The sequence below is a fragment of the Mustela nigripes genome, chromosome 1 (genome assembly GCF_022355385.1).
Source record: "Mustela nigripes isolate SB6536 chromosome 1, MUSNIG.SB6536, whole genome shotgun sequence".
NCBI classification, from domain to species: Eukaryota; Metazoa; Chordata; class Mammalia; order Carnivora; family Mustelidae; genus Mustela; species Mustela nigripes.
In genome coordinates, this window is record NC_081557.1 from 52644817 (window position 1) to 52661056 (window position 16240).

General features: G+C 36.5%; 1 protein-coding gene across 1 annotated transcript in view; it reads right to left on the reverse strand.

The window, feature by feature from the left end:
• The window catches only part of GDPD4 (glycerophosphodiester phosphodiesterase domain containing 4), a 141590-nt gene that overhangs the window by 55519 nt on the left and 69831 nt on the right, over nucleotides 1–16240 (reverse strand). The window contains exon 10 of the mRNA XM_059399641.1: nucleotides 11734–11890. Within this exon, the coding sequence (XP_059255624.1) occupies nucleotides 11734–11890 (157 nt within the window). The remainder of the gene's footprint in view (nucleotides 1–11733; nucleotides 11891–16240) is intronic.

Below are 16240 nucleotides of genomic sequence, written 5' to 3' on the forward strand. Positions count from 1 at the left end.
GTAGGCCCAGGCAGGCCCAGGGGGTTAAGATGTTTTAACGTGGAATCGACCCCAACAGCTGGATTTGGACAGCAAGCCACCACTGGCCAACACTTGATCTATGCCATGATGTGTTGCCTGAGGACAGACATAATCTAATGAGAGATTATGGATTATCCAAAATTATCCAAGGCCCAACACTAAGGACAATGAAATAATTACTGGAATTAGCTGGATGTTGTAGAATATACACAGCAAGCTTTTCTGAAATAGGCTTCTGTATGATTTAACTTAAACATCTTGGGAACCATTCTCAGAAAACACAGAAATGAAAAACACCTTCATTAGTAATCTCAAAATATTTCTTCAACAATCATCTTTGCTGATCTTCCAAATCATAATAAACCTTTCTTTAATTGAAAGTACATGAAACAGGGGGCACTGGGTGGCTCAGTGGCTTAAAGCCTCTGCCTTCAGCTCAGGTCATGATCCCAGAGTCCTGGGATAGAGCCCCACATCGGGCTCTCTACTCAGCAGGAAGCCTGCTTTCTCCTCTCTCTCTCTCTGCCTGCCTCTCTGCCTACTTGTGATCTCTATCTGTCAAATAAATAAATAAAATCTTTAAAAAGGAAAAAAAAAAGAAAGTATATGAAATAGGAAGCCATGGTCTAAAAGCATTAACTCAGCAACCCAGCACACACTGAAGACTCATTGCCTGTTAATGCTTATTCTTTGATCCAGTAGCAAGGCTCTTTATCTTTGTCTCAGAAGCAAATGCAAATTGAAGCAGCCATTCCAGAGAACAGTTTAGAGATTCCTCAAAAAGTTAAAAATAGAATCTACCCTACAATCCAGCAATTGCACTACCAGGTATTTACTCAAAGGATATAAAAATACAAATTCAGGGGTGCCTCAGTGGCTCAGTGGGTTAGAGCCTCTGTCTTTGGCTCAGGTCATGATCCCAGGGTCCTGGGATCGAGACCCGCATCAGGCTCTCTGCTCAGTGGGAAGCCTGCTTCCCCCTCTCTCTCTGCCTGCCTCTCTGCCTACTTGTGATCTCTGTCAAATAAATAAATAAAATCTATTAAAAAAAATACAAATTCAAAGGGGTACATGCACCCTGATGTTTAAAGCAGCATTATCAACAATAGCCAAACTATGGAGAGAGCCCAAATGTCCACCAACTGATGAATGGATAAAGAAGAGGACACACACACACACACACACACACACACACACATATACAGGAATATTACTTAGCCATCAAAAGAATGAAATCTTGCCATTTGCAATGACATGGATGGAGCTAGAGTGTATTATGCTAAGCAAAGTCAGTCAGTCAGATAAAGACAAGTACCATATGATCTCACTAAGTGAAATTTAAGAAAGAAAATAAATAAACATATGGGAAGGGGAGAAAAGTGAAAAAGGAGAGAGGGAAACAAACCATAAGTGAGTTTCTACTACAGAGAACAAACTGAGGGTTGATGGAGGGATGTGAGTGGAGGATGGGTTAGATGGATGATGGGTATTAAGGAGGACCCTGGTTGCATTGAGCACTGCTGTTGTTATTTAAGTAATGAATTACTGAATTCTACCCCAGAAACCAATATTGCGCTGTATGTTAACTAACAAATTTTTTTTTTAAAAAGAGGTGAAATGGGGGCGCTTGGGTGGCTCAGTCAGTTAAGCAGCTACCTTCAGCTTGGGTCATGATCCCAGGGTCCTGGGATCAAGCCCTGAATCGGGCTCCCAGATCAGCAGAGAGCCTGCTTCTCCCTCTCCCTGTGCCTGCTGCTCTACTTGCGCTGTCTCTGTATCTGTCAAATAAATAAACAAAAATTTTTTAAAAAGAGGTGAAACATAGCTAACCGTAATTTTAAAAATCACCAATGTTAAAAGGTAGACAGAAACAACAAGGAAAAAAAATAACAGAGATACAAAATAACCAGAAAACAAAAGATAAAATGGTAGTGGTAAGTCCTTACATATTAGTAATCACCCTAAAAGTAAATGGATTGAACTCACCAATCAACAGAGAGAGACAGAGTCCAGACCCAACTATATGATGTGTTTAGGAGACTCATTTCAGTGATAAAGACACAAACAGGCTCAAAGTGATGGGGTAGAAGATGATACTCCAAGCAAATAACCAAAAGCAAGCATATGTAACTATTTTTGGATCAGACAAAATAGACTTCAAGACAAAAATGTTAACAAGAGACAGGGAAGGTCATTATATAATGATAAAAGGGGTCAACACATCAAGAACACAAAACATGGGTGACTGGGTGGCTCAGTTAGTTAAACATCTGCCTTCGGCTCAGGTCATGATCCCAGGGTCCTGGGATCAAGGCCTGCATCAGGCTCCAATCTCTCATGTGCATGCTCTCTCTGTATCAAATAAATAAATGAATCAATGAATAAATCTTTTAAAAAATCATACAATGATAAATATGTATTCTCCCAACACTTGAGCACTATTTAATTCTAGTATAGTTAACATACAGTGTTGTATTAGTTTCAGTTGTACAATATAGTGATTCAACAATTCTATATATTACTCAGTGCTCATTGTAAGTGTGCTCTTAATCCTCATCACCTATTTCACCCATTCCCCCAACCAACCTCCCCTCTGGTAATCATCTGTTTGATCTCTATAGTTAAACCTCTTTGTTTGGTCTCTTTTTCTCTTTGTTTCTTAAGTTCCGTATATGAGTGAAATCATATGGTATTTGTCTTTCTCTGACTGGTTGATTTCACTTAGCATTACACCCTCTAGATCCATCGTTGGCAAAATTTCATTCTTTTTTTATGGCTGAATAACTTTCCATTCTGTGTGCATGTACATATGCCCCATATCCTCTTTGCCCAATTATCTATCAATAGACTTGGGTTACTTCCATAATTTGGCTATTGTAAATAATGTTGCAATAAATAAAGGGGTGCATATATCTTTTCACATTACTGTTTCTGTATTCTTTGGGTAAATGCCCACTAGTGGAATTACTGAATTGTGTAGTAATTCTATTGTTAAGTTTTTAAGGAACTTCCATGCTATTTTCCACAATGGCTATTCTAGTTTGCATTCCCACCCAAGGTGCATGGGGGTTCCTTTTTCTCTACATCCTCACCAACACTTGTATCTTGTGTTTTTTATTTTAAACACTCTGAGAGGTGTAAGGTGATATCTCATGTGGTTTTGATTTACATTTTCCTGATGATTAGTGATGTTGAGCATTTTTTCATGTGTCTCTTGGCCATCCAGGTGTCTTCTTTGGAGAAATGTCTGTTCATGTCTTCTGACCATTTTTTAATTGGATTATTTGTGGGTTTTTGGTGTTGAGTTGTGCAAGTTTTTTATATATTTTGCATAATAACCCTTTATCAGACATGTCACTTGTAAATAACTTCTTCCATTTAGTAGGCTGCCTTTTAGTTTTGTTGACTGTCTCCTTTGCTGTGCCAGAAGCTTTTTATTTTGATGTAGCCCCAATAGTTTTTTATTTTCCTTGCCTCAGGAGACATATCTAGAAAGATGTTGCTATGACTCTCTCTCCTAGAATTTTTATGTTTCAGGTCTCACATTTAGGTCCTTAATCTATTCTCAGTTCATTTTTATGTATGATGTAAGAATATGATCCAGTTTCATTTCTTGCATGTAGCTGTCCAGTTTTCCCAACACCACTTGTTAAAGATAATTTTTTCCCATTGCATATTTTTACTCCCTTTCTCACAGATTAATTGGTCATATAATTGGGAGTTTACTTCTGGGCTTACTATTCTATCCCAGTGATTTATGTGTCTGTTTCTGTCCCAGTACCGTTCTGTTTTGATTATTACAGCTTTGTAATGTATCTTGAAATCTTTGATTCTGATACATTTATTTTTCTTTTTCAAGACTACTTTGCTTATTTGGGGTCTTTCATGGTTGCATGCAAGTTTTAGGGTTGTTTGTGCTAGTTCTGTGAAAAATGATTCTGGTATTTTGATAGGGACTGCATTAAATGTGTAGATTGCTTTGGGTAGGATAGACATTTTAACAATATTTGTTATTCCAATCCATGAGCATGGAATTCTTTCCATTTCTGTCATTTTCCATTTCTTTCATCAATGTTTTATAGTTTTCAGAGTATGAGTCTTTTACCTCCTTGATTAAGTTTATTCCTAGACATTTTATTCTTTTTGGTATAATTATAAATGGGACTGTTTTCTTAATTTCTCTTACTGCTACTTCATTATTAGTGTATAGAGATACAATGGATTTCTGTACATTGATTTTGTATTCTGCAACCTTCCTGAATTCATTCAGTAGTTCTAGTAGCTTTTGGGGGTCTTTATGGTTTTCTATATACAGTATCATGTGATGTGCAAATTCTGACAGTTACAAAAATTAAGTTCTGGGCGCCTGGGTGGCTCAGTGGGTTAAAGCCTCTGCTTTCGGCTCAGGTCATGATCTCGGGGTCCTGGAATTGAGCCCCACATCGGGCTCTCTGCTCAGCAGGGAGCCTGCTTTCCTTCCTCTCTCTCTGCCTGCCTCTCTGCCTACTTATGATCTCTGTCTGTGAAATAAATTAAAAAAAAAAAAAAGTTCTACTTCTTCCTTACCAATTCAGATCTCTTTCTTTCAGATGTCTGTCTTCCTTCTTTCCTCTTTCCTCCCTGCCTCTTTTTCTCTCTGCCCGCCCACCTGCCTGCCTGCCTGTCTTCCTTTTTTCCTTCCTATCCCTGAGGCTAGGACTTTCAGTATTATGTTGACTATAAGTGATGAAAATGGACATTCTTGTTTTTGATCTTAGAGGAAAAAACTCAGTTTTTCACCATTAAGTATGTTTGCTGTGGCTTTTCACAAGTAACCTTTATTATGTTGAGATATCTTCTCTCTAAACCTACCTTTGTTGAAGGTTTTTATCATGAATGGCTGTCAAATTTTGTCAAATGCTTTTTCGGCACCTATTGAAATGATCATTGGTTTTTATTCATTCTCTTGCTGATGTATTATGCCATGTTGATTGACTTGAGAATACTGAACTACCCTTGCACACCAGATACAAATCAGACTTGATCATGATGAATGTATTGTTGAGGATTTTTGCGTTTATGTTCATCAGAGATACTGGCCTGCAGATTTGGAGTTTTGTTTGTTTGTTTGTTTTTTGTAGTGTCCTCATTTGGTTTTGGTATGAGGGTAATGCGGGCATCATACAATGAATATGGAAGCTTTTCCTCCTCTTCTATTTTTTGGACTATTTTGAGAAAAATAAGTTTTAAGTGTTCTTTTAATGATTGGCAGAATTCACCTGTGAAGCCATTTGGTCTTGGACTTCTCTTGTTGGAAATTTTTTGATAACTGATTCAATTTCATTCCTGGGAACTGGTCTGTTCAAATTTTCTTCCTACTTCAGTTTTAGTAGGTGATATGTTTCAAGGTATCTATCCATTTCTTCTGGGCTGTCTAATTTTTTATAATATCCTCTTATAATTGTATTTTGTGTCTTTGTATTGATTTTTTCTCCTCTTTAACTTCTGATTTTTGTTAATTTTTTTTTTTTTGCTTTTTTTTTTTGTTTGTTTTTGGGGTTTTTTTGATGAGTCCAGCTAAAGGTTTTTCAATTTTGTTGATCTTTTCAAAGAACAAGCTCCTAGCTTCACTGATCTGTTCTACTGCTTTTTAGTTTCTGTTTCATTGATTTTTGCTCTAATATCTATTCTTTCCTTCCTTTTACTAGTTTTGGGCTTTTTCTTATTTTTCTAGCTCCTTTAGATAATAAAGGTTGGGTTTTTTACTTAAGACTTTTCTTAATTCTTGCAGGAGGCTTGTATTGGTACAAACTTCTTAGATCCACTTTTGCTGCATCCCAAAGGTTTTAGACTGCTGTGTTTTCATTTTCCTCTGTTCCATGTATTTCTTGATTTCCTCTTTGAGTTCTTTGTTGACCCTTCCATTGTTTATTGGCATGTTATTTAACCTCCATGTAATTGTGTTCTTTCCAGATTTTTTTCTGGAAAATTAGTTGATTTCTAGTATTATGGTCAGAAAAGACGCATAGTATGACTTCAATCTTTTTTAATTTGTTGGGGCTTGTTTTTTGGCCAAATACGTGATCTATTCTGGAGATTATTCCATGTGCACTTGAAGAGGAATCTATATTCTCCTGTTCTGGGATGGAATGTTCTGAATATCATCTGTTAGATCCATCTGATCCAATATGTCATTCAAAGGTACTATTTCCTTGTCAACTGTCTGTTTAGATGATATATCCATTGATGTAAGTGGGTGTTAAAGTCCTCTACTACTACTGTATTACTATTGATTAGTTCCTTATGTTTGTTATTAGCAGCTTTAGGTATTTGGTTGCTCCCATGTTGACTGCATAAATATTTATAATTATTATATCTTCTTGTTGATTGTTCCCTTTATGATTAAATAGTGTTCTTTGTTATGATCTTGTTTTAAAGTCAAATTTGTCTGATATAAGTAGGGTGCTTTTTTGTAAGATTTTATGTACTTATTTGAGAGAGGGAGAGAAAGAGAGCACAAGAGGGAGATGGCGAGGCAGACGCCCTATTGAACAAGGAGCCCGACACTGGGCCCCATCCCAAAAGTCTGAGATCATGACTGAGCAGAAGGCAGCCCCTTAACTGACAGATCCACCCAGGTGCCCCTGATATAAGTATTGTTAATCCAGCTTTCTTTTCATACCATTTGCATGATAAATATTTCTCTACCTCCTCACTTTCAATCTGCATGTGTCTTTAGGTCTGAAATGAGTCTCTTGTAGGCAGCATATAGATGGGTCTTGCCTTTTTATTCATTCTATCACCCTATGTCTGTTGATTGCAGCATTTAGTCCATTTACATTCAAAATAATTATTGATAGGTATGTACTTACTGCTATTTTAAAACCTATTCTTTTGACTTTTTCTCTGTTATGCATGTGCAAAACATTCTTTGTATGTAGTATCTTGTTCTCAATAACCCCACAGAACTAAGGTAGAAATATTTTTAACTGAGTCTCTACTTCTCATGGCAATGCAGTTATTTGCATATGTTGAATAAAAATCTGTCCTCCTTTTTACTGGAATATAATTTAACAAATTATGTAATCAAGGTCAAATATGAAGGATTATATTTGACAATACATTCCATTCGGTCAGATATGACAAGTACCTGTAAGGGCCTATCTAGCCAGAGCGATTCCATTCAGTTACATAGTGATTTTGTTGTTTATGCAGTAAAACTTAAACTGACCCTGCCCCCATCCCCAGGGGAACCTACTTAAAAGCAAGTCCAGGAAACCAGTAAAATATCGTAGGCCAGTCCCAGATAACAGAGCCCAAAGGGTGGGTCAGGTCAGGTAGAGATAACAGAGCCCCAATGCAGGGATGAGTCGGGCCAGGTGGAGACATCCAATCAGTGGGGTGCGCATACTGTCTCCCTAGCTACCAAAGAGTGTGGGCCCCACCTTTTGGGTGCCAATTCTGACCAAGATGACAGGCTAGTTCAAATAGCTACTATGGGGTGAATTGTAATTCAACTGGCCACTCGTGTGTGACCTAGCATGACTGTGCAGCTTTCTCTGTGTGTTACAATCTCATTGGCCACCTGCGTGTGGCCAGGCTCAACCACATGGCCTTTGCTCTATAAAAGTTAGTCTGTAAGGCAGGGAAGGGTCGCTCTCTCTGTAAGAGGTGGCCCCGAACAGTCGGTTTGATTCTTGATGCTTGGCACAAAATAAAGCTTTGTTTGACCTTCGCTTTGTATCAGTCTCGCTCTTTTGATTATGGACCTAACATACCCACTCTCCATTAAGGACACAAATATAATTGATATTTGAAAGCCCATGCTTATAAGTCTTCCTTAGCAATCTGGTATCTGTTGTTGTACATGGTCCCAGCATCACAGGCACGAAGAAAGATCAATGCCTAGCAGGAAAAAAGACAAATTTGCCCATGTTTGTAGGTACACAGGTGAAACCTGGTAGAGATGAATTTCTTATTGTGTAAATAATCATGATAAAAAGAGCTTTGGAATGACAGGGACTATTAAAATTGAAATTTTTGATTCTGTACTTAATCTCCAGATAGAATCTAATTTGATGGGCACCCGGGTGGCTCAGTTGGTTAAGCATCTGCCTTTGGCTCAGGTCATGATCCCAGGGTCCTGGGATCAAGGCCTATATCAGGCTCCCTGCTCGACTGGGAGCTTGCTTCTCCCTTTCCCACTCCTTCTGCTTGTGCATTCTCTCTCTCTCTTTGTCAAATAAATCTTAAAAAAAAATCTAATTTGATAGAAGTTGTTTAACACAATCTGGTTCTAGATTTGCTGATTATACAACAAGGAACATTATGTGTATGAATTGATCTTTCTTACTGAACCTATAGAAATTAATAAAAGCAAATAACACAACACCTCACTAAGATGAATCTCTAAATAATCTATAGAAGTTAATTATGATTTTAAGAGGAGACTGTTAAACTATTTAAACTTAGAAATAAGGCAAAAAGTTGATTGTTGGATCATATAGTATCATATGATAGCACATTCTTTAACAAACTTGTGTCAGTGTCATCTGACTCTTTGAGGAAGGTACCTTTTTTTGAATTACCATTTAATTATCAATTAGGACAAAACTATGCAAAGTTAGGTGGTAAGTTGTAGAAAACTGATAAAAACGGAAGTGATTTCTGCCCAGGAGAGATGCAGATAATATTTTCTGATAGAGAAGATAACTACAAAGATAGAGTTTATTGTCATATAGTATTATATAATCAGATATATGTGTGTGTATATATAGTATAGTATATTAACTAAGTTTGTATCTAATCTAGTGATCTAATTTCAGCATTTCTTTGTTGCACTCACTATACACATGTTGGTTTCTCATTTTTCTTTTTGAGTGGGTTTTGTCATCCTGATTTGTTCTCTCATTAATGTGCTAAATAAAACTTTACTCATGTTCGCTATCTAGTTGCCGGACAATTACATTGTTTTTAAATGTTTTCTTTATTTATTTGAGAGAGAGAGAGAGATCACGCACAAGTGTGGGGAAGGAGCAGAGGGAGAGGGAGAAGCAGATTCTCCATTGAGCAGGGAACCTGATGCAGGGCTTGATACCAAGATGCTGAGATCATGACCTGAGCCAAAGGTGGATACTTAACTGACTGACCTACTCAGGTGTTCCTACATAAGAATTAGATTTTTCTTGTTTTGAGAATTATACTTTCACAAAAAGATTTAAGAAAGCTCTACAGAAATGGTTTTGCTGCAGAAATAGGAACTTAGCTGAACTTCCAGGAACAACTACCAGAACTGCTCTATTTTTATTTCATTATCAATCAGATTAACAATTTAATTTTTACCAATAATTTCAGGAATAAATATACTAACTAATGGTCAACTCACCACCATCATCAATCCATAATCATACACACCCAATAAAGAATGACCAGAATAATCCTAACAAAAACAATGTCTTTGCTACAAAAAAAAGTATCCACACATCTAAATCTTTAAATCACTTGCCAACACCACTTCAGCCACCCCTGACTGTACAGCATGCCAGCAAAGAAAACTCCACAATTAAACCTAAAAATAAAGCCCCCTAGGAAACCATATTTGGAACTTCGGGTTTTTGGATACTCCACAATTAAACCTAAAAATAAAGCCCCCTAGGTAATCATATTTGGAACTTTGGGTTTTGGGATACTTCACAGTAGCCACAGTAGTAGTATTAATGAAATACTGCAAGCATGCCACCTAAATATGCTAAAATAAAACTTTTAATCCTTAAAAAATCCACCAAAATTTATTACAATAACATATCTAACCCTATCACTTACAGTAAGATTTTATGTTATACATTATACATAAGACACAAAATCAGCCTTTCCATCTGGAAGGCACATTCGCCATAACATTAACTATGGCTGACTAACTCAATATATACATTCTAATGGAGCATCTCTGGTTTGTATGTGTCTATTTATTTATGTATGATGAGACATATACAGAGCTTACATGCACACATTAACAGTATTTAGAGGCTATACACTCCTATAAGAACAAGCTTTCTGGGGTGCCTGGGCAGCTGAGTCAGTTAAGTGTCTGCCTTTGGCTCAAGTCATGCTCCTAGGGTCCTGGGATGGAGCCCCACATTGGGCTCCCTGCTCAGTGGGAAGCCTGCTTCTCCCTCTCCCACTTCCCCGGCTTATACTCCCTCTCTCCCTGTCAAATAAATAAATTAAATCTTTTTTTAAAAAATCACATTATCTCAGAAGATACAGTAATTACAAATCCACTTCCAGCTATTTCTTATATTAACACTAGTTAACAGAATGAAATTGAAGTAGAGAAGTCCATTTTAACATAATGCTTTACTTAACAATATTTTTACATGAAACAGATTCAAATAAGTTCTCAGGGCTAGTATCAAATTTAAATAAAATTCTATTCATCCCCAAGTACACAATTAAAAATACTGTAAGACTTACTCTCCTAATTATAATTACCGGATAAGAGAGCTATTACTACAGCTGATATCCACACCGCACTGTCTCTGATGCTACAGGTGCTAGCAGTATGAATGTTTGCTGTCCTGTCATGTTCAGATGTCTGTTTTCAAAACTGAAGTCTCAAGTGAGTGTATATGATTGGTATAACCCAGGTCACATAGACTCCCACTAGGGATATGATAATTTGGAAACTAGGCAGTTTTGTTGTCTTTAATCTATCTTGGAAAGGCAGATTTAACTTTTATCAAATGCAAATGTTACCTTTTATTTTAGCCACTTTAAAATACTCAGGATAATTCTAAACTCTCTAACTTGCTATTTAAGCATTGCTATATTCTCCTCTAAACATGTTTTCCCAGGTTCTTCTTCAAGTCTCTCTCCCATCTCCTGCTTACTGACCTTTCTCTCTTTTCTTCCCTCCGTTCTTCTCTTCCTCTTTCACACATGCATGCATGTACACCATATCCACTCTTGCTCCAGTATACTGTAATCTTTGAAACATGCTGCCATCATTGTCTATGGTTCCCATTAGTAATGATATTCTTTCAGCTCAAATGATACCTTTGCATGAAGTACTCTTCAGCCCTCTCAAGTACAACCATTCACTCTTGCCTCTAAATTAAACTGTACACAGCAATGTTTTATATTTTACCATATTGGCCTATTTATCTCCTTTTCCCAGAATCCCCCATCTCCATCCCCCAGACTGAGTTAGACATGGCTCTTGTGTGCTCCTAAGCCATCTAAAATTAAGTTCAGTTCAGCACTTATCACACTGTATTTTGTCTCTTCTAGCCTGTGAACTCCATCAGAGCTTAGTGTGTGTTTATTCACCATTATATTCCATGTGCCAAGAACCTAAAATGTACTCAAATAAATATCTAATGAATGATAAGAAGAGGAGGTTAGAATAAATGTGTCCCCAGTCTGCCTCATCTATGACTGTGAGCTACTCAAAATGCCTAGGAAAATGCTGTGTACATGGAAGATACAATAAAAGTTTATGCAATGCTTCGATAAAAAGGAATTAAATGACAAAAGCTTATGTGTTTATCTTCAGAATTTCCAGTCAATGTAGAAAGCAACAATTAGACTGACTGCATTCCTGGAAAAGCCCTCTATCAATGCTACAGTTCTGCTACCAAACTGGGATGAAATTGTGTGTATGCTAGGAGCAGCACATGACTTCATACAGAAGAGAGATTCAATGCAGGTTTGTTGAGTTGGGAAATGTCTTACCGGTGACTGTACAAACCATTTGCCTGCATTCAGAGTCGACAGGAAACTCCAATGGAAGAAGCTAGGATGTGTTAAGGAGGCATTTGGCATGACCTCCTTAATATTGGTTGTTCTTCTCAGGTCATAGTCATGCATAAGAAAAGGTACATGATCTAAACTGCAGGCAGAAGGGGAAAAGAAGAGGGAAAAAGGCTGAACTCAGCCACGTTGGTTCTCAGAAAGCCCATCAATGTCAAAGACTTACTAGGGTTCCTTACTCCCTCCCAAATCTCAGCAAAGGACTAAAAACTAGTCACTTATAGTTTGATTTCAATATTTTATGCTCTAGAAATCAGTTTTTAATGATATATAATAATCATATTAGTGATGGTAAAAAAGTAGCTTCCCTATCCAGGGGCTTTCTGGCATCAAGAAGACAGTAGGTACAGTAATAACCTGAGAGTAAGGCAAGTAGTGTAGGGATGGGGCAAAGCTCTGAGGTCCAAAACCATACTAAGCTGGCATCCACACAATCTCCTGTTCTGACCCATTTCCCAGGTAGGTACCTTCCTTGAGTATTTCTGGCCCTAGACCCTTCATATCAGATGGTATCATTAGAAAAGTTCCTTGTTCTCTTATCTGTTATTTGCCTTTAAGTATCTCTGGTTTTATGAAAATCTCTCTTCCTTTCTCATTAAAGTACCTGTGAAGAGAATTCTGTAATAGCCATGAGGTAACAAAGATGAGACTTGGCCTCCTGTCCATAAACAACTAGAAAACTGGACAAAATAAGGGAAATAATTCTTTTCAGCCCAGTGGGGAACTGGGAGCACAGTATGATTATCTCTGAGAAAATGTATACAGATGAAATTAGCTCTTCCATTACCCAGGCTTCCTTTCTGCAGGTGAATACTAGACTGTGTCACAGAGAGGGGGACCCTAAAATGTACCCAGCTATCATGTTGATTTGAGTAGAAAGAGAACAGATCAAAGAGAGGTCGGGTTAGCTAGAATTTGTCAGCTAGCATCTCACAAAGAAAGGAGCTATGGGGAAAACAAAAATAAAGAGTTCCTGAGAAATATGCAGAGGTCCTTTGAGTATATACCTAAATATCAATGTGCAGAGTAAAACCCTATAAAGCTTGCGAAGAACAACTTCCATGAAAAGAAAAATCACCAGAAAGTTCTAAGACAATGTACAGAGCCCACACAGGACTATGAATCTTTCAAGTTCCATCCAGCAAGAGCAGAGAGACTTCAGTAATTACAAAGACATTCTTCAGAGACTCCAGGGGGCCATGCCCTAAAATGGGGATAATTTAGAACTAGAATGACATTAAAGAACTTAAAAATATCCTTCAAAGGATCAACCTAACTTTAAGTAACTTAACTTCTTGCTAAAGAAGTCCAAAATTCTTTAAAGGAATACAACAAAATACAGCAGCTATCCTAAAACCACATGTCCACCAAATTTACCAGACATGCAAAGAAGCAGGAAAATGTAACCAGAACCAGAAGTAATTATTCAATAAAGACAAACTCAGAAATGAAAGTGATGATAGAATGAATCAACAAGGGCATTAAATCATATAAAACAAAAATGCATATTTTGTTTAAATGTATATTTAAATATACATTTAAATAATGTCAAGAAAACATGAACATAATAAAAACATAACTGTATGACACAAAAAGGAAGTTCCAAAGCTGAAAAACTGTAATAATTAAATGAAAATTTCACTGCACTTACGTAACATAAGATTAGATAGTATAGATCATGTACAGATCAGAGAATTTGAAGATGTAGGAATAGAATCTATCCAAATGACCTATAAGACACTATTAGACAAGTAATATTGTATATGCATGACTAGGGTCTTAAAAAGATGGGAGAAAAAAATCTGAGGAAATGAAAGTAAAATGTCTTAAAAATTGGATGATAATTACACATTAACAAAGCCAAGAATCTTCAGGGATACCAAGAAGGATAAATATAAGAAAGAGTACATATACATACACCACATTAAGGATTATTACATCCAAATTGGTGAAAAACACCCAAAAACTGATAAGGGAAAAGAAACTATAAAGGTAGGCAGAGGAGGAAATGAAGGACATAGTTAGAGAGAAATAAAGAAAAGCATATAGCAGACTTCTCATAAAAAAATGATAAAAGATAAAAGACAAAACATTAGTGAATCAACATATTTTAAACGATGAAGGAAAATAACTATTAACTTAAAATCTTTCAAAAATGAAAGAAAAGAGGATTCTGGAAAAACAGCAAAGTAGGAAGCACCAGGAATCTGTCCTTCAACTTAGACAACAACTGTACCAGCAGACTATGTCTAATGTAATTATCTTGGAACTCTGGAGTATATTAAAATGGTAGCAATTTCCAGGGGAAGGCTGGCACATAAATTGGGGTTAATCTTCCTCAATTTCAGCTCTTAGCACATTAGCAGCTATCAACCCCCCACCCCAGCCACATGGCATAAAACTGTGCAGTTCCAAGAGTAGCTTACACAGCAGCTGGTGAGAGCTGGTAGCACAAACCACCCTGTACCCCAAATATAGGGGGTGTGTGTTCTGGTCACTGTTGCTTTTTGCCATAGGAGGGCAGACAGAGAGGCAAGCCACCATTATTGCACCTACTCCCACTATTGCAAAGTCCTTCCTTTCAGGCAAAAGTGACTGCCAGGAAATTTAAAGGACTTTAATCCCTCTTCATTTTTCTCTTTTCCCCAGATATTAAAAGGCTAGCACACTAGAAATAGCTGCATATATGGGGAAAATCAGAAAGTAACTGTGCATTCCAGAGGAAAGGATCAGGAAAACCTAAGACCTTGATTTTATACTTTAGACATAATACATGATATAAAAATAATAACAAAAAACATAGCAAACCCTGAGGAAGGGGGAGAATCTGATTTCTAGTTTTATCACATTATTAGATTCAAATTTCCAGTTTTCAATTAAAAAAAATCACAAAGAAACAGGAAGTATGGCCCATTCACAGAAAAAAATAAATCAACAGAAACTATTCCTGAGAAAGAGCTCATGGCAGATATACTACACAAAGACTTAAAAACAATCATCTTAAAAATATTCAAAGAACTAAAAGAAGATGTAGATAAGGTCAAGAAAACAATGTATGAACACAATGGAAATATGAATAAAAAGATTTAAAAATCAAAAAGAAATTCTGAAGCTGAAAAGTACAAGAACTGAAATGAAAAACTGATGAGAAAATTCAAAGGCAGATTTAAGCAGGCAAAAGCAGGATTCAGTGAACTTGACAATAGTACAATAGAAGTACTGAGTCTGAGGAAAAGAAACAGAAAATATTGCTTAAAAAAAAAAAAAGTGAAGAGTCTAAAGGATATCCTAACACCAAAGCCAAACAAACACACTACAAGAAAACTACAGATCAATATACCTAATGAACACTGATGCAAAAATCCTCGACAAAATACTAGCAAATTGAATTAAGTAGTGTATTAAGACCATTATAGCCCATGACCAAGTAGGATTTATTTCGGTAATGCAAGGATGGTTCAACACACCAAAACCCATCAATGTAATACACCACATTAACAGAATAAAGGGGGAAAAAAACCACATGATCACCTCAATTGATGCAAAAAAAGCATTTGACAATATTCAACACCAATCATGATAAAAGAGACTCAACAAATGAGGAATAGAAAGAAACAACCTCAACATAATAAAAGACATAAATGAATACCCACAATGATCATCATACTCAGTGGTGAAAGATTGAAAGCTTTTCCTCTAAGATTAGGAATAAGGCAAGAATGTCTACTTTTGTCACTTCTATTCATAGTGGTACAGGACATTCTAGCCACATCAATTAGGCAAGAAGGAGAAAAGGCAACCAAACTGGAAAGGAAAGAATAAAATTACCCTTGTTTTCAGATGGTATGATCTTATACATAGAAAATCCTAAAGATTCCCAAAAAAAACAGAACAAATAAATTGACCCAAGCTGCAGGATACAAAGTCAAAAGATAAAAATCAGTTGCATTTCTATTCACTAATTATTCACTAACAGTGTGAGTAAAAAAATTACAAAATGATTCCAATCATAATAGCCATCACAAAGAATAAAAATTAACCAAGGAGGTGAAAGATCTACATGATAAAAACTAGAAAACAATGCTTAAAGAAATTAAATAAGACGTAAATGGAAACATATCCCTTGTTCATGGACTAAAAGACATAAATTGTTAAGATATCAACACTATCCAAAGCAATCTACAGATTTAATGCAATTCTTATCAAAATCCCAGTGATGTTTTTAAAGAAATAGAAGAACCCATCCTAAAATTCATATGAAATCTTAAGGTATTCTAAATAGCCAAAAAAATCTTGAAAAAGAAGAAGAAAACTGGAAGACTCATGTTTCCTGATTTTGAAACTTACCACAAAGCCACAGTAATCAAAATAGTGTGGTCCTGGCATAAAGAAAAACAGACCAATGGAACAGAATAGAGAACCTAAAAAT